General features: G+C 40.4%; 1 protein-coding gene across 1 annotated transcript in view; it reads right to left on the bottom strand.

Moving 5' to 3' along the window:
- LOC131397682 (uncharacterized) overlaps positions 1-11766 on the bottom strand; it is a 42555-nt gene extending 30789 nt beyond the window's left edge. The window contains 5 exon segments of the mRNA XM_058530753.1: positions 564-719; positions 722-1527; positions 1529-2387; positions 9744-9897; positions 11706-11766. Of these exon segments, the coding sequence (XP_058386736.1) occupies positions 564-719; positions 722-1527; positions 1529-2387; positions 9744-9897; positions 11706-11720 (1990 nt within the window). The 5' untranslated portion in view covers positions 11721-11766.
- Between the last annotated feature and the right edge of the window lie 7217 nt (positions 11767-18983).

Genomic DNA, 18983 nt, shown 5'->3' on the forward strand with positions numbered 1-18983 from the left:
TATGTTACATCTGTGTGTTTCTCTTAAAGATGTAAATTCTAATATCAAATGTGGTCTGAGCCCTGGTTACCAGCTTGGATATATACATTCCTATTATATGATTTCTCTCAAAAATGGAGTCTTTGATGTTGAGAAAGGCTTGAACACTTGCATAAGTTTTGTTTCCCTCATATTTGTGAGGTTTCTTGCTCCTACGAATTCTCAAAGCTTGAGCATTTAAATACAAGTCCTGCCACATACATTAGGTTTATGATGTTTATTTTTAGTATTTTCTGTTGCCTAGGAAGACTGGCAAATTGGGTAAGTCCTGCTGTACTAATAATAATTCTAAGAGTCCTCTCTAGTATGGATTCTCTAATGATGAAGTGGGCTTGAAAATTGGGCAAAAGATTTTACACCTTAGGTACATTTGTACAGTTTCTCTCCAGTACGGATTTTCTTATGCTGAGTAAGGCTTGAATCCTCAGCAAAGGCTTTGCTGCAATCAGTATTATTGTGAGGTTTCTCTCCAGTAGGAATTCTCTGATGAATTGTGAAGTTCTGCTTTTGAGTACAAACCTAGCCAGATGCATTATATTTGGAAGGTTTCTCTCCAGTATGGATTTTCTTATGTCTTTTAAGGCATGAAAATTGGGTAAAAGATTTGTCACAATCATTACATTTGTAAATTTTCTCTCTAGTATGGATTTTCTTATGCCTACTAAGTACTGAACAATCAGCATTTCTTTGCCACATTCATTACATTTGTAAGGTTTCTCTGCAGTATGAATTCTCTGATGAGTTGCAAGATTTGACCTGTGACTAGAGACCTTGCCACACTCATGACATTTGCAAGGTTTCTCTCCAGTATGAATTCTTTTATGTTGAGTAAGCCTTGAGTTGTTAGCAAAGGCCTTGCTGTATTCATTACATTTGTAAGGATTGTCTCCAGTATGGATTCTTTTATGTCGAGTAAGCTTTGACTGTCGAGCAAAGGCTTTGCTGCATTCATTACAATTGTAAGGTTTCTCTCCAGTATGCATTCTCTGATGAATTGCAAGATATGACTTTTCACCAAAGACCTTGCCACACTCATTACACTTGTAAAGTTTCTCTCCACTATGGATTCTCTTATGCTTAGTAAGTCCTGAACAATCAGCAAAGTCTTTGCCACATTCATAACATTTGTAAGGTTGTTCTCCAGTATGAATTCTCTGATGTCCTTTAAGACCATCATAAAGGGTAAAAGCTTTGCCACACTCATTACATTTGCAAGGATTCTCTCCAGTATGGATTCTCTTATGCTGAGTAAGGGTTGAATGTCTAGCAAAAGCTTTGCTGCATTGATTACATTTGTAAGGTTTCTCTCCAGTATGGATTCTCTTATGCTGAGTAAGGGTTGAATGTCTAGCAAAAGCTTTGCTGCATTCATTACATTTGTAAGGTTTCTCTCCAGTATGGATTCTCTTATGCTGAGTAAGGGTTGAATGTCTAGCAAAAGCTTTGCTGCATTCATTACGTTTGTAAGGTTTCTCTCCAGTATGTATTTTTATGTTGAGTAAGAACCGAGCATTTAGCAAAGGCTTTGCTGCATTCATTACATTTGTAAGGTTTCTCTCCAGTATGGATTCTCTTATGTTGAGTAAGGTTTGAATGGCTAGCAAAGGCTTTGTTGCATTCATTACATTTGTAAGGTCTCTGTCCAGAATGAATTCTCTCATGTTTTGAGAGGTATGAGCTTTTGCTAAAAGCCTTCCCACATTTATTACATTTGTAAGATTTTTCTCCAGTATGTGTTTGCCCATATTGTGTAAGTAACAAAAGATATTTAAAAACCTTCCTATATTTATTACAAATATTTTTAACACCATTAGGAATTTGTTGAAGTGGTGAAACTGAAGAATCATGGTTGATAGACTTCTCAACTGGATTGCATTCACATATTTTCTCCTCAGTTTGAAATCTCTGCACTTCCGCCAAGTGTGCCTGCAAACCTGATTGAGTTCTATTTTCGAAACACATTACATACTTGTTTCTAGCATCACTTATGTTATTTTTCAGTTTTAACAAATTTCCTATCAATGGCTCATCATGCATGAAATACTGGTACATATTATTTCCTACAGAAAGACTCTGCTTTTCAGGAAAATTATTTGTGGTTTTATTACATTCACCTATTCTACGAGTGAGCTTTCCGTTATGGATTAACGGCACTGCTTTGTGATTTCTGGCATCATATCCCCACACACTCCCAAACTCATGTATATTTTCCAAGACTTCTTTGAGGTCAAAATCCTTGATGGCACAGCTTTCAGTTCTTTCCAATACCAGTAGATGGTAGAATTCTCCTTCATTAATGTCCTCTCTTGGCAATAATTCCTTTATTTCAAATCCAGCAGAAAGGCTTCCTATTGAGTTTCAAGAGAAATGTTTTATATTGAATTAGATAATTGTACAAAACTCAATCCTTATAACGAACAAAGTTATGAAATTTATGAATCACTGTATTTAAACACCATTGTAATATATAGATTTCTACACTTTTATTTTTATAATTTTTACATATTAATATTTGCTCTCACCTTTGATAACAAATTTTCAAAACAAACCATACATGCTATACATATTTCCTGGCCATATAACTGGATAATTAAATGATACTCCATAGTTAGGGAGTTGATCTACACACTGGCTAGTATATAACCATAGGCATAAAATCCTCATGGAGAGTTGAGGTTGTCTTCCATAATTCTTAATCTTTATAATAAGGTGTGTTGATACGAGGCTAGAAAAAGATACTAAAAGAATACACGTGTAAAACTACGATAACAAAACATTTTTTTAACCCATGATAAATCACCAGGTAATTTAATAACTAACCACAACTATAGAAAATAATAGTCTCTGAAATTCTAAAGAATTCTTCCTAAGGAACTAAAGAAAGGATTTACATTCAGGAAAGAACAGACAATAGTTAAAAGGAACAATATGTTGAGAATCACTAAATTTGAAATATCAGTTTCAGGTAAACACACATTATAAAGATCAAAAATTAGGGGTCCAGCCCCATGGCCTAGCGGTTAAGTTTAGTGTGCTCTGCTTCAGCAGCTCAAGTTCTGTTTCTGCGCATGGACCTACGCTACTCATCAACAGCGATGCGGTGGCGGTGTTCCACATACACAATAGAGGAATACTGGCACAGATGTTAGCTCAAGGCCAATCTTCCTCAAGCAAAAAGAGGAAGATTGGCAACAGATGTAAGCACAGGACAAATCTTCCCCAGCAAAAAAAAGAAAAAAAGAAAGGCTAGCCCCGGTGGCCAAGTGGTTAAGCTCAGCGCACTCCCCTTCACTGGACTGGGTTCAGCTTCTGGCCACGGACCTACACCACTTGTCAGTGTCCATGCTGTGGTGGTGGCCCACAGAGAAAATAGAGGAAGACTGGCAACAGATGTTAGCTCAGGATGAATCTTCCCCAAGCGAAAAAAAAAAAAAAAATTACGGAAGACTGTCAGAAATCTCAACTACAATTTCATGTCTACAGTTATATAGTAGCTGGTACACAGATCAACTCTCTATGAAGTACCACTTAACGATCCAGTTAGAGGTTCATAAAAAGTGGATAGTATATAGGATGTGGTTTGAAAATGGTATCTAAGGTGAAAGAAAACAATATAGAAAAAATTGCAAAAGAAAACCTACAAGATATAATGCACTGCATGTAGCACAGGGAGGCGTGGGTCCTGTGGAAACTAGGGTGCCTAGGTGCTCAAAGTTAATATACAGAAAGGCACAGTGTCATTCATCTGGATCAACAAAAGATCTGAGAAAAGGCCAAGACTGGGATTTAGAAAAGGAGAGGAACTCTTTCAGCAAGAGGCATAATACTCATTCCATAGGAACTATACTATGGGGATAAAGCAAACAAGGAAGAGATTAAAAAGGGAGACTGTGCGGTGTTATGGGAAGAATGCAAATTTACATCTATTCCAATATTTTCTCTAAAAGTAATCAAATTGAATATGCCATAAGTTCCATTTTTAGGCATATACTCAAGAGAGTCATATATATATTCCAGACGACATGTACAAGAACGTTCTTAGGAAGACGCAAAAGCAAAAATCTGGAAAAGACTACCAAGGGCAGAATGGATGAATTCACTCTGTACCAACACATATGGCTGCAATAAAACCTTCTCAAAGGTCAAGTAATGAAAGGTGACCATGGATGCTGGATGATGATCTCTGACTAGGGGCACAGAGGTTCTGTGGTGGAAACAAAGTTAGCAGGAGGTTACTGTCAAAGTTTCAACTCATTGGGGATGTGATTATACTTGGTAAAACATAACTCATGAACTCTATTATATAGATTGAAAAATAGAAATTTATTGGGGCCAGCCCGGTGGCATAAGCGGTTAAGTGCACGCGCTCTGCTGCGGTGGCCCGGGGTTCACGGGTTCGGATCCCAGGCGCGCACTGATGCACCACTTGTCAAGCCATGCTGTGGTGGCGTCACATATAAAGTGGAGGAAGATGGGCATGGATATTAGCCCAGGGCCAGTCTTCCTCAACAAAATCAGGAGGATTGGCAGATGTTAGCTCAGGGCTGATCTTCCTCACAAAACAACAACAACAACAAAAAAATAGAAATTTATCAGTTTTGACACACTGAGTCTTTTAGTTCAAGTGTCCTTGTTTGTTATATAAAAATAAGAGAGTTGCCTTTCTTTAATATCTTAATTATCTGAAATCATTTCTTTGGACCTTTTAACATTACAGTCCCAAAGATATACGAGATAACATGTGGCAAGTGTTCTTACTATATGTATTAGTAGACATATAGTTATTACCCTTATGAATTCATAGAAATACACACTAATCTAAAAGTAATGAATTTTAACTTCACAAACATCATCAGAAAGCAGTATCCTTAAAGGGAATTACTAAATGACCGAGAGCAAAAAATCTTTGGCAAGGAAAAAGGGTGTTAGTTGCAGCATTTAAGTGTCGGAACAATTTTTGGCAGTACCACAGTGATCTACAGCAGAGGACTATGTGCAGAGATGTGCTAAGCAAAATAAGTGTCCAATAATACTCAGAACAAAAGGACAGCAATGGGATGTGTGTCAATAAGGACCAGGTGACTTTCTAGAGAATTCAGGTGAAAGAGAAGACAGAGAACAAAACAAGCTTCATGGGTTAATTGAAATATGTAATTTCAAGAACTTAAATGGTCTGGGCACACAATTCTCAGAAGTAAAAGTACTGAGGGGACAATGGAGTGTAAAAAACACCCTATTTTCTACTACATGAAAGGGGATATTTAAATATTAGATTAGTATACAAAGTTGTGCATGACAAATCTACACAGAGAGATCAATTTTTAGAATAAACTATTTGTAGCAAAAAATATAAAAAGTCAGTGGAATTAAAATCAAATCCAAGTATTTTTCAGAAAACTTCATATACTGTGGAAAAAGCAATATATCTTACATAAAAAATATGGAAAACCATTTGAATGGTATTTCCTTAGTGACGTTAACTTAATAACAAAAGTGTTTTCGACATATTAAAAATTCTCAGTTTCAAAAATGCAATAAGTTTAATTGAGGAAAGTATGTAAAAACAATGAGATACCACTACAATGAGATATGAGAATAGACCAATTCTAGAACACTGACAACAGGAAATACTGGCAACAACGCGGAGGAAGAACTGGCATTCACTGATGGTGGAAAGACAAAATGGTGCAGCAACACTGGAAGACACTTTGGAGTTTCTCACAAAGCTGAACATATTCTAACACAATGTAGCAATCACACTCCTTGGTATTTACCCAGAGTTGAAAACTTATCTCCAATAAAAACTTGCACATGAATGTTTATAGCAGCTTCATCCATAACTGCCATAACTTGGAAACAACCAAGATGTCCTTCAGAAGGTGAACAGAGACAGAAACTGAGGCACACCCAGATAATGGAAGTATTATCCAGCACTAAAAAGAAATGAGCTATCAAGCCAAGAAGTGATATGGATGAACCTGAAATGCATATACCTAAGTGAAAGAAGAAGCTCTGAAAGGGCTATATACTGTTTGATTCCAAGTATATGATATTCTGGAAAAGGCATATGAAGATAGTGAAGAGATCCGTGGTTGCAGAGGTTAAGAGGGAGGGAGAGATGAACAGGCAGAGCACAGAGGATCTTTAGGGCAAGAAATTAGTCTATAAGATACTATTATGGTAGATATGTGTCATTAAATGTTGGTCCAACCCACAGAATGTACAACATCAAGAGTGAACTCTAAGGTAAAGATGGACTTTGGATGATGATGAGGTGTCAGTGTAGGTTCATGAATGATAACAAATGTAGCACACTGGTGGGGGATGTTGATAATAGGGAAGGTCTGCATGTGTGGGGGTTGGAAATACCTGAGACATCTCCGTATCATTCACTCTATTTTGCTGTGAAACTAAAAGTGCTCAAAATAATTGTCCACCAAAAAAGGTGTCTCAACACTACTAAGTACTAAGTAATATGAAACAGAAGTAACAATAATAACTAAGACTATCTTTTCAAAAAATTCTGGAGGTTATACACGTCATGGACAAACTAACAGAGTCATGACCAATCGAGAAAGAAATCACATGAAGTATATAAAACAATATTCATTGCATGACCCCACAACCCCAAATTGTAGGAAAAAAACAAAACAAAACATCATCAAAAATATTGAACTGATGAAATAAATAGAAAACAAGGTCAGTTATAACAACGAAGTTTGCAAGATGAAAGTATCAGTGACTTAAACAAAACAAAGTGCAGGAGACTTAAAAAATGCAGGCACCATTTCACTTCATAAACTCCTTCAATAAGATGTGTCAAAGCATATTCGGTGAAGGTGAATGAACAACAGCACACACAGGGGATACACAATGTGGCATGAACAGTAGTTTACTCAAGAGTCTCACAGAAATAAGGTTGTGAACTTGGACAGTGTTCTCCTCAGGTTAAGTTCCTACACCTTTTTTTTTATTGCCGGCTCAGAAGAGATGATCACATTATGTCTGATCAGTACCGTGATACTGCCCTTAGGAGACAGCGTTCAACTCCTCAAAAATCGGGACAACTAGAAACACTTATCAGTCAGGCTCTCCTAATACTTTCCACCTCAGGATCCTGGGACTTGCTGACCACTACCCACTGGCTTCCAGAGGCACTTCTGTAGGTAGCAGGATGATGTTCTAACATTATTAATCACTGTTCTTCTTCAAGAATTTTTTGTTACCCAGTAAACACCCTCCACAGGTAAGTCCACCAAAAGTCATTCATCACCTAAAGATAAGTTATCTCAACAGAAAAAGAGGATAAAACTTCAGACCCTTGGAATGTGTATTTCAAACGCAAGTTTCGGAGGCAAAATCCAGGAGAATAAGAGGTCACAAAGACCAAAGTCTTTCTATGTTCCCTGACAATCAGAGCAGGAAGAGAGAGAAAAATATAAGGGGGGTGAACTCCTGAAAGACTGAGATATACTCCCATGTAGCAATGGGGACCAAAGAGAGGATCTCAGTCTCTAGTCTTTACATTACTGCTCAGTGACAATGTCAAACATTCTCAAATTTTAAAATCTCTTTAACAATCTCAAATCCCATTTGTCTTTACACACACATGGCAAAAAGAGAACTGAAGAGATGGCTGAGGGGCCTGAACAGGCAGATATGGCTTGACACAGCCCAGGGAGTTTCATGGAACCCCAGAGACAACGGAAGAGCAGCTATTTTCTTGTCTATCTCCTGAGAAGTTCTTCCAAGGACATGAAATGTGAATGGAAAGTGAAGAGGTCCTGGGATCAGGACTACAGAGGCCTCAGCACTGGTCTCTACGGACTGGGAACCCAGAGAGATCAAGGGGAAGGAAGACTCCATAGAGAAGGCCATCTTGTTTCCCTCAAAACAAGGGACCAAAGTGGTCCGAGGAACCAGATGACAGAGTAATTATGTCATGATAAAGCTTTTGCCTGCCTCTGCGTGAGCTGGAGCATCATGGTAGAGTGAGATTTTAAAAGTTTACACATTTCAACAGCAGTGGTAAGCGTGTCTGTGGTTGGTAGGGGGAATGTCTTTTGAGAGCTCATAAGAAATAAACTTTTATTTTTATTTATTTATTTTTTAACCCCCCCGCAAAAGCCCCAGTAGATAGTTGTATGTCATAGTTGCACATCCTTCTAGTTGCTGTATGTGGGACGCGGCCTCAGCATGGCCAGAGAAGTGGTGCGTCGGTGCGTGCCCGGGATCCAAACCCGGGCCGCCAGTAGTGGAGCGCACGCACTTACCCGATAAGCCACGGGGCCGGCCCAGAAATAAACTTTTATTTTCCCACAGATCTTTCCCCATTGAGGAGAGTTTCTCAAACAATATTTAACAGGGCAGCTTACTCTGAGCCCATGTATCTGAGCTCTTACTTGTGTTCACATCTCTATACATTCCAATCCGTCTGCATTCTTTCTTACTTTTCCTTCACTCTGAACAGCCCAGGGCTAAACACGGCAAGGAACAGCTCCCTTGCTCAAAAATGGAGATAATATTCTACTCAAGAGAGATTTCATCTTACAAAAGAAAAACGGAACATGATAACGCTATATTTTTCCAGAACACATTCTCTGCTCTTTGTTCATTTAAGAATTTCACCAACTAGGTGCCTCGAGAAACTCAATGGTGGCTATGGAAGCAATTAACTGTTTTTCAAAGTTGTTTCTTTTCCTTTTCTATGTCAAGTAGTTATAACCACCAACCATCCTGAAACTGACCAAGCGAGAAACTCAAGGGAGATATAACCACCAGCCATCCTAAAACTGACCAAGCCTCACCACAAGAGCTGTGCCCAAGACCTTTGCCTTATTTTTAATGCAAAGCTCTCTCCAGGAGGAGCTTAGGCCTCATTATGTGGAAGCATGTTCTCCCACTGAGCCTGTGCAAGCAAATACCTGCTTTTCCCTTTTGAATATTCATTCTCCAACTGAAATAAAACTCCCTGCTTCCCTTTGTTCAGGGATGTCATGACTTTGGAAATGATTCCTCATGGCCTCCTATTTGCTGCAAATACATTTTACTTTGTGAGACAACTTCCATTGGTTATTTAACTCACCAGAAGGCAAGTCCACTTGGGTTGGTAACAAGAAGAGAAAACATTATAGAAGTATTTTGAAAATCAGTCAACTGACTGCCGCCTGAATGCTAAGGAGTTATTTTAAGTATGCAGGCATCTGGGAGTGGCCTACTGGCATAGTGGTTAAGTCCGTCACGCTCCGCTTTGGCGGCACAGGTTCACAGGTTCAGATCCCAGGCATGGACCTACACCACTCGTCAGCCATGCTGTGCCAGTGACCCACATGCAAAAAGTGGAAGATTGGCACAGATGTTAACTCAGGGCTAACCTTCCTCAAGCAAAAAGAAAAAAAAGAGAAAGACTCGCAACAAATCTTAGCTCAAGGCGTACCTTCTAGAGCAAAAAAAAAAAAAAAGGTATGCAGGTAGTTTTAAAAATTTGCTGTAAGGTTCTCCCCACTGATCACACATGATACGTGCAGAACTTCTGAAGAAAGGGGAAGTTAGAGTCCATGTGCCATACTAGGAAGACTTTCCTTTTTGAATCCAAACAGCTTCAATCACTCTCTCAAGAACAGGGACTTGGAACTCAGACAAGCAAGTCAGGGGCTCCCAGGAGACTCACAAGGGAAAATGCAAAGATATACAACAGTAGTTACCAACTTCAGAGGGGAAGTTATCCTCACCCACGGAAAGCAGGTTCCTGTAGTTATCCAACATTACATCGCTGTACAAGGCCCTCTGAGCTGGGTCCAGGCATTCCCACTTCTCCTGAGAGAATTCTATGGCCACATCCCTGAAGGTCAACCGTCCCTGAAAGGAAAGCACATTTCACCATGTCAACAGGGACAGAGTTCTTATTTTGACACAAAATGGGACAAGCAGAGATGTGCAAGGATTGACTTGGCTGGGTGAGTGTTCTCAGTGATCCACGTAAGAAAATTTAGAGCAAGTTATAGTTCTCTAAGTTTCTTTTAACTGAGGTGAACTTCACATAACCCAAAGTTAGCCATTTCAAACTACAATTCAGTGGCATTTAGCACATTCACATCTTGTACAAACATCTTTCTCATCCCAGAGGCAATCCATTACCCATTAAGCAGTTGCTTCCCACTCCTCTTTCCCCCCAGGCCCTGCTAAACACTAATATGCTTTCTGTCTCCACAGATTTACCTATTTTAGATATTTTTATATCAGTGGAATGGTATGAAATGTGTGACCTTTTATGTCCGGCTTCTTTCACTGAGAATAATAGTTTTGGCTCATCCATGGTGTAGTATGTGTCAGGACTACATTCCTTTTTTATGGCAGAATAATTTCATTGTATGACTATACCAGGTTTTATGTATTCACTCATCATTTCACGGACACTTGAGTTGTCACCACATTTTGGCTAACGTTGATGGTGATACTATGAACATGTGTTTGAATCTCTGTTTTCAATTCTTTTGTCTATGTACCTAGAAGTGGAATTACCAGTTACATGGTTTAATGTAAGAACCTGCCACACTGTACTCCACAGTAGTGACACCATTTTCCAGCAACGTGTCAGGATTCTAATTTCTTCACATCTTTACCAACACTTGCCATTTTCTGTTTTAGTATATTCATCCAAGTGCGTGTGAAATGCTATGTCATTGTGGTTTCGATTTAGCATTTTCCTGATGTTACCGACCATCTCCTCATGTGCTTGTTGGCCATTGTGTATCTTTTATGGAGAAATGTCTATTAAAGTACTCTGACCATTTTTTAATGGAGTTCTTTGAATTGTGGTTGAGTTGTAGGAGTTCTTCATATATTCTGGATACTAGACTCTGATCAAATATGTGATTTGCAAACATTTTCTCTCATTTGGTAGATTGTGTTTCACTTACGTGATAGTGCCCTTCAAATGCACATAATTTTTAATTTTTATGGACACCAATTTATCTATTTTGTCTTTCTCTCTTTGCTTTTGGAGTCATATCTAAAAGTTCACTCCCAAATCCAAGGTCATCAACATTTACCCCTATGTTCTCAATAGAGTATTATAGTTTTAGGTCTTAGACTTACTCTTTGGTTTATTTTGAATTAATTTTTTATATGGGAAAAGTAGAGGTTTAATTTCATTCTTTTTCATGTGGATGTGTAGTTGTCCCAGCACTTCTTAACAGACTATTCTTTTCTCAGTGAAAGTTTTTGGCACCCTTCTAAAAAAGGAACTGATTACAGATGTCTGGGTTTATTTGTGGACTCTCAGTTCTATTGCTCTGATTTAGATTTCTATCCTCAAGCTGGAAGCACAGTTTTGATTACTCTAGGTTTGTAGTAAAGTTTGACATCGGGAATTTTAGTCCTCCAACCTTGTTCTTCTTTTTCACCATTATTTTGGTTATTTGGGGTCCTTACGAATTCAATGTGAATTCTAAAATTGGGATTCCTATTTGTGCAAAAAAGGCTGTTCGGTTTTTCGTGGGGATTCCACTGAATCTGGACAGTACTTTGAAGAGTACTGTCAGCCAAATAACACTAAGTCAACATTTTAGGTAGGACCCTTCAGAGACAGAGAAGATTGGCAAGTCCAACATATGGCAGTTTAGGAAGGAGAGAACACAACAGTCAACTGAGAATGTGACTTTTACCTCGGAAAGAGCCATTCCAACTTTCTGTCCTCTTCCTCTAAGATTCTCAGGTTAGATTATCCTGTATGACAAAAATATGTTGTTAATGATTAGAATCAACACACTCCCTTCCACTGCCACAAGTATACACATATGGAGAACCTCAGTACAGGGGACAGATGGCCCTCTGCTGCCCACTCTAACAGGAGGGATGCTGGGACAATAAACTCCATACAGAGACCAATAAGTGAATTTTTCACCCATTTCTCCAGAAAGCCCGACCCTCCTACTGAAGCCCACACACTCTGCTGCAACTGCATTGTCCTTTGTTCACTTGGCATGAAGTGTAAGTAAACTGCCTCATCCAAAATCTTGGCTCCTCCCAAGGCAGCCCACATCCAATGAGTGGTTGATGCAGGATATGGAAGTCTGTGCCTGCCTCAATTTGGACAAACTTTGAAGGGCTACCCAACTCCAGAGCTCCCTGCTGTAGCAACACTGATTAGCTTAGATTTTTGTCCTGAGGGTGATGGGAAACCATTAGAGGATTTATTGCCAGGAGACGACACAATCAAACTTCAGATTTACTCGTAAAGCACGGTGGGGGGGGGGGGGAGTGAAGCTGAAGGAGAGGCATGTCTCTGTCTCTGAGCTTCTGTCCCTGCCTCTTTCTTAGCGGTTTTCATTATTTTTGGAGGACTGGGACACATTGCAAATAATAACTGGGCACCCTGTACTAGAAAACTGTCAAATGCAGACACATGCCAAATTTTGAAAATCATTTCAGGGATCGCATTAGCTCAGACTCAGAATTCCTGGTCTACTCTATCATCTTCATGTTCACAGGTGGGTACACTGAGGCTCAGAGGGGAGAAAGTTTACCAAGATACCCCGAAGAGGACTGAGTTCAGTGAGCAGAACAGAGTGTAAGTGGTGGCCTGCACAGGGCAGTAGAAAAGGTCTGTTCTAATTCCAGATTACATTTCACATTCCTGAGCAAGAGAAGATTCTCTTTCATAGCTTTAATCAAACGCAAGCATTTAGTTCCTCTTTTCCAGAAAAGTATTTAAAAAATGAAGTTAAAATAGTTATTAGCCTAGGAAAACATGAAGGAGGGTCGCTTGGAGATGGGCTCTGAGCAATGTGTTCATCATGGACACATGGGCGCTACTGGAACAAAGTTTCACATTCATCCAGCCCATCCTTCAACATTTGTACAGAAAGGACAAAGGGAACTTGAGGGGAACATCTATGTAGGTGCAGACTTCGGCTCAGAAGTCACTAATTTATCAGATCACTTCAGGGAAAACATAAACTGTTGACTTCTAAACTAACTGGCTAAACTAGGTTTTTCGTGTTAAAACATTACCAGCATCTTTACCAGACGCATAGTGAAATACTATAGTTGTTTACAGACATCAAATAGTTCCACCGTATCATAGAGTAGAAAGCATAAAAACCTCATTCTCTGAACAATAAAACTAAGAAAAATAATTGGAAATTAAAAAAATTCTTAAGTTAAAACAAGTGTGAGGATAAATCAAATTCAGAAAAAAATGACATGAGCCACAGGGACAGAAAGTCCTCCTCCATTTCTTGAAAGAGAAGAGGGTGACCTGGAATTGACTGAGCTAAGTCTCTGCCCTCAGGGTGGATGGGGGCTGCAAATGGAATTATCTTTTGGTGCAACAAATAGAAAATGCAGATGTCTCACAAACCTGGTTTTGTAACTCTCATTCCCTTTGCATAATTTTAGCAGTTCAACAAATCTTTAGATTATAGAGCCTCTAGTCAGTACTTCGCAGCTTAATATCCCATATCCAATCAAAATACTCGCCCGGGTTTGGGTCCAAAACTTTCTCCACCGCTGTGTTTTGCTCTCTGTATTTGTCTTTCTGGTTCTCTCCTCTCTTTTTGTCCATTTCTGTGTTTCTCCCTCTTTCTCCTTACCCTTTTGTTTCCCTCCCTCTCTATTCCTCCTCCTACAGTCTGTTGGGCCCGACTGTGTTGCAACCTTTTTTTCAATCCCTGCGTTCTTTCTCCCTAAACTTTCTGGTGGCCTCTAACCCCATATCTTTCTGCCTCTTTCTCCCCATCTCTGTTCTCCTCTGCTCTCCCTGGAGGGGGTGAAGGGCATGTACTCACCTCCTGAGTGAGGACTTGACCACGCGGTTGGGGGGGAGGGGAGTGGAGTAGGGCATCAGAGAAAAGGTTTTGAGCAGGAAAACGACGCAGCATGCGGTCGGCGTCTACGCGGACCGAAGGCAGAAAGGCTGGGCGGGCACCTGCCTCAGAGCGATTTTAACGGGAAACGGACGCAGACTCCCGACCGGCAAGGAGCCGCAGGACTCAGGGCGTCTATGGCGACGCCGCGAGAGGCGAAAGCGACGAACTGACAGCAAGAGGGACCAGCGGGTTCAGAGATTTTAACTTAGGGGGCCACCCCGAAACCCGGGTGTCAGGAGCGGGGGGTGAGAGGACCCGAAAGCGCAGGTACGAACCAGAAACACAAACTCACCCGAGCGCGCACGTCGCTCCGCATGATCCGCCTCCGTCTCCAGGAAACCACGCATGCGCGTGCGTATCGGGGCGGGGCCGACATGACGGCGGGGCACAGAGGCGGGTGGGGCTCGGGCGACGTAGGGGCGGGGCCTGGGCGCGGTGTCTGGCGCTTTCGTCCGTCCGCCAGGTTTCCTGAGTGTGTGTCCTTGCGCCCAGCACGCAACCGCAAGCTCTCTGCTTTTGGGTCCATTCGAATCTATGTGGTGTCGTTTGCAGCCGGGCTTCCTACAGAATTACAGGTGTGTCAGCAGCTTATCCTGGAAGCCGAGCTAGTTCCTCTTAACAAATTGACAACGAATCACGTGAAAGCTTTTTGACAAGCGGATGGAGACACCTCTCCTGTGAGGAGGCTGTGGCGGCGGAGGGGGTCCGGGACCGTCTGAGACCCCGGACAGTTACACCCTCTTGAAGCAAAAGGCGGAATCTTCCGTGTAGGTGAGAGAAACTAGAATGTGACATGAAATGCAGAACTGTGCTTGCGCGGAGTGTACAATCTTATACTAACCCCAGCAGAGCCTAATTTCTCTTTCTGGTCGCCATTCACTCGGGAGGCAGAGACACAACCCTGGACTGGGTTCCAGGGACTTTATGGGGCCAGGCCCTGGGCTGTGGGGATGGAGGGATGAGACGTTGCTTTAAAAGAACAAAATTTTTTTCTTGTATGGATAGAAATTAATTTTTCTTTCTTTAAATTTAAATTGTTATACTAATCCACATCTCTTCAGATGAATTAATAATCCAAGTACATTTCAGAGATCCTGCGTAGCATCCTGTATTTTGCTGAAGTCATTAATTACTAAATATAATTGCAATTACAATTTTTATTCAGAGTTATTTGGAACATTATTTTAACTTGAAAACTAAAAGAACTAAATTAGATAAATCAGGTATTTTAACCGATCTTTTTTTTCTGTTTCTGAATGTTTTATTTCATGTGCAGATAATGAGGCTTGTAAAGGTTGCACTCTTTTGGAGATATTTGGTTTTGCTTTTAACTAATGAAATATCAATTTTGAAATATTTCTACAGACGTGATAAGGTTGTCTGTTCCCTTAATGAACAATAAATCCAAATAGTATTACTAGTTTTTCACATTTGCAATGGCATGATTTACACAGTTAATAATTTTTAATTTGAAATATGCAACTTAATAGCTACTTTTCTGTTCCCTGTGGAAATTCTGAAGATGGCGCTGGGAGTTTGGATCAACCACATCACAATTGTACATGTTCCAGAAATTTCTCAAAGGTTATTTTCAATAAACAGCACTCTTCTGTTTTCCCCAGAACTAATACAATTTTCTCAAATTTTTAAGGATTTTTTTCCCTCTATTATTTTACTGAGATTTTATTTTTTTAAATAATTAAATGCTTGGACTCAGATTGAAACTTGGAAAGATAAATTTCTCTTGGGGAAGAGAATAGAAGCAACCCTTCTTCTGTCCCTCTCTCCCCAGGCTCCCTGTGCTGAGCTCACTTCCCCTGAGCTCTGGTCCCTCCGTGCAAACCTACTTTGAAGTGGATCTCCGTGAAGGAGCCAGGCCTCCACACCATCTGGGGTCAAGAGGTGCTGATATCTGAACTCTCCATCTAGATTTTCTTCAGTCACCTTGCCTTAGATGGAGGCCCTTTATCCACAATTTTTATCTAATATTCTTCTCTGGTATTAATCCATAACATGTGCTTGGTAATTTTCCTGACCAGCTGAAGTGATTTCTCTTGATATTGACAGGAAACTTCTTGGTTGGAGCCTCCCATGCTCCCCAAGAGAAGCTGAGCACATAAGATTGGTGTCTGAGTAAATCAAGGCCTAGCTGCCACCTCATTGCCTCTCCCTTTCCTGGCGGGGAATTATATCTGATAAGAGATGAGAGGTGCAAAATGTGAGATCGCATTTTAGTCTAAATTCCTCTACTTATATTTTTATTAATATTGTGATAATTAATAAAGAGAAACTTTGTCTAAAATGGAGTCAGGGGGGCCGGCCCAGTGGCACAAGCGGTTAAGTGCGTGGGCTGGGGTTCGCCGGTTCGGATCCTGGGCGCGCACCCACCGCTTGTCAAGCCATGCTGTGGCGGCCTCCCATATAAAGTAGAGGAAGATGGGTGTGGATGTTAGCCCAGGGCCAGTCTTCCTCAGCAAAAAGAGGAGGATTGGCAGACGTTAGCTCAGGGTCGATCTTCCTCACAAAAAAAATAATAAAAATAAAAAAATAAAATGGAGTCAGGAGGCCAGAAGGGGAAGCTCTCATGCAGTGCCACCTAAAGTCAATAACAGGAAAGACAGTCAGCTACAGACCCCATCAGAAAGATATCAACAGGAAGATAGTCAATTACAAATTGCAACAGAAGTCATCAACAGGAAAGAATCATTAATTACAGGAAGAAATATACATTGCATACCTAACAGAAATCGACTACCCCAGCAATGTGGCCGATGAAAAACCATCACTGCCCTGCTTTGCTCCAATGGAGTTTCATTGAAAACAACCCCCCCCAATTTCCTCCCTTTTCTCTACAAAATAACATTCCTCTCCTTTGTTTGCTGGATTTGCCTATAGTTTGCCTGCCTTAGCATGTACATCTCTAATTGCAATTCTTTGACTGTTCCCAAATAGACACATTTTGATGGTAAAATAACTGCCCGTTTTATTTTTTATTTTATTTATTTATTTATTTTTGTGAGGAGATCAGCCCTGAGCTAACATCCGCCAATCCTCCTCTTTTTTTGCTGAGGAAGACGGCCGTGGGCTAACATCTGTGCCCATCTTCCTCCACTTTATATGGGACGCCGCCACAGCGTGGCTTGCCAAGCAGTGCGTCGGTGCGCGCCCGGGATCCAAACCAGCGAACCCCAGGCCGCCGCAGCGGAGCGCGTGCACTTAACCGCTTGCGCCACCGGGCCGGCCCCAGCCTGTTTTATTTTTTAAATTAATTAATTTATTTATTTTGGTGAAGATGATTAGCCCTGAGCTAACATCCATTGCCAATCCTCCTCTTTTTGCTGAGGGAGATTGGCCCTGGGCTAACATCTGTGCCCATCTTCCTCTACATTATATGTGGGATGCCTGTCACAGCATGGCTTGATAAGCGATGTGTAGCTCTGTGCCCGAGATCTGAACCTGCAAACCCCGGGCTGTCAAAGCGGAGCACATGGACTTAACCACTATGCCTCTGGGCCGGCCCCTGGCTGTTTTATTTTTAACGTTGACAACATTATTGCAAGAAAAATATTCTCTGGGCAGTGCTTAGGAAAAGCTTCCTCATGAAAGAAGTAGGCCCTTATCAGGAGAAAGCGTAGCTCTTGGTAAACACAATGGAGGTTGGATGGAGACTTCATGAGGGTCACTGTGATGGCCTACAGGAGTGTAGAGTGTATACGGGAGCCAGTGCCCACATCGTTCCCTGGAAATACCTGACTCCCCTCCTCCAGGTGCCACCTGGACCTGGCACCTATCAACATCTCTCTGGGTCTCCAGGCTGAGAGCAGAAATTGGGTGAATCTCTGCTGTGAATGAAATCAGGGAACCTTACAAGAAGGAAGCAGTTTATGGGCATGGTTTAAGTTGATGGAACAAAAGACCTACAGATTGGAGAGTCTCACTCCCCTGGATGGGGACACAGCCACATGTGAGGCTGTCAAGAAGGAAGTTTGAGAGAATGGTAGCTCCCGGTGGAGGAAACATGGGACAGGCATTTGTCTTTTCATTTTTGGCTGAGATCCTCAAGATGCTCATGCTCTAAACTTGTCTCACATTTTTTTATGATGAAGTTACATTTATTGATTTATATTTTAATATTCTAGTGATGCAATGTTGGTTGGAAGTGAGGAAAATTCAGAAGTAGAAAGTGAAAACCTTTCTTTTTGAGCCCCATCAATTATAGTAAATAACCCATTGACATAGCCAGGGTTAAGAGTTTAACGAAATATATTCTGACACATAAAACAATAATTCACACTGTTTAATAAAAGACACAATTCATATTGGGAAACCTAAAATAGTTAAATAATATGGATGGTAATATGTTCTATTGATTATTTCTTGTTTCATACTCATTTTGTAACAACATGAACCCTTTATTAGTGTGAGCTGTATCTTTTCAGATCATTTAATATACATTTAATGATATGCAAAATAGTGCATATAATAACAACATACAGCACACTGTTACTCCGTACTAACGTTTTACATGAATAGTAGTTGATTTTCTTAATCAAGAGTACTTTTTTTCTGGAGATATTTTCTAATATTAAAGAATATGAAGGTACCAGATTATGTAATAGTTTCCTCATTTTAGACTTTCAATGTTGTTTTAGTTTTATCTGTTAGCTAGAATGTACAGTGATTCCATCCTTGTATTTCTTGGATTTTTGAACAAGTGTGAGTATTATCTGGATGGCTCTGAAAAGTGGCATTGATGGCTCATAGTTTGTACTAGTTATATCCAATTCCATTAAAAATTACCCCAAAACTGTGTAACTTAAAACTACAAACTTCCATTATCCCACAGTTTCTGATGATCAGGAAGCTGGGAGCAACTTAACTGGATGGATCTAGCTCATTGGCTTTTATGAGGTGGAGGTCACGACGTTAAGCAGATGTCATCTGAAAACTTGACTTCAGATCTTCACTTTTCTTCTGAATTCTTAGTTTCATGGTAAAACAACATATTAGGGAGTGAGGACATTAACACCTTAGGAAATAGAATGCTCAAGTTTAACATAATGTAAAAGTAAG

This window comes from Diceros bicornis, chromosome 34 (genome assembly GCF_020826845.1).
Source record: "Diceros bicornis minor isolate mBicDic1 chromosome 34, mDicBic1.mat.cur, whole genome shotgun sequence".
In the NCBI taxonomy this organism is placed as follows: Eukaryota; Metazoa; Chordata; class Mammalia; order Perissodactyla; family Rhinocerotidae; genus Diceros; species Diceros bicornis.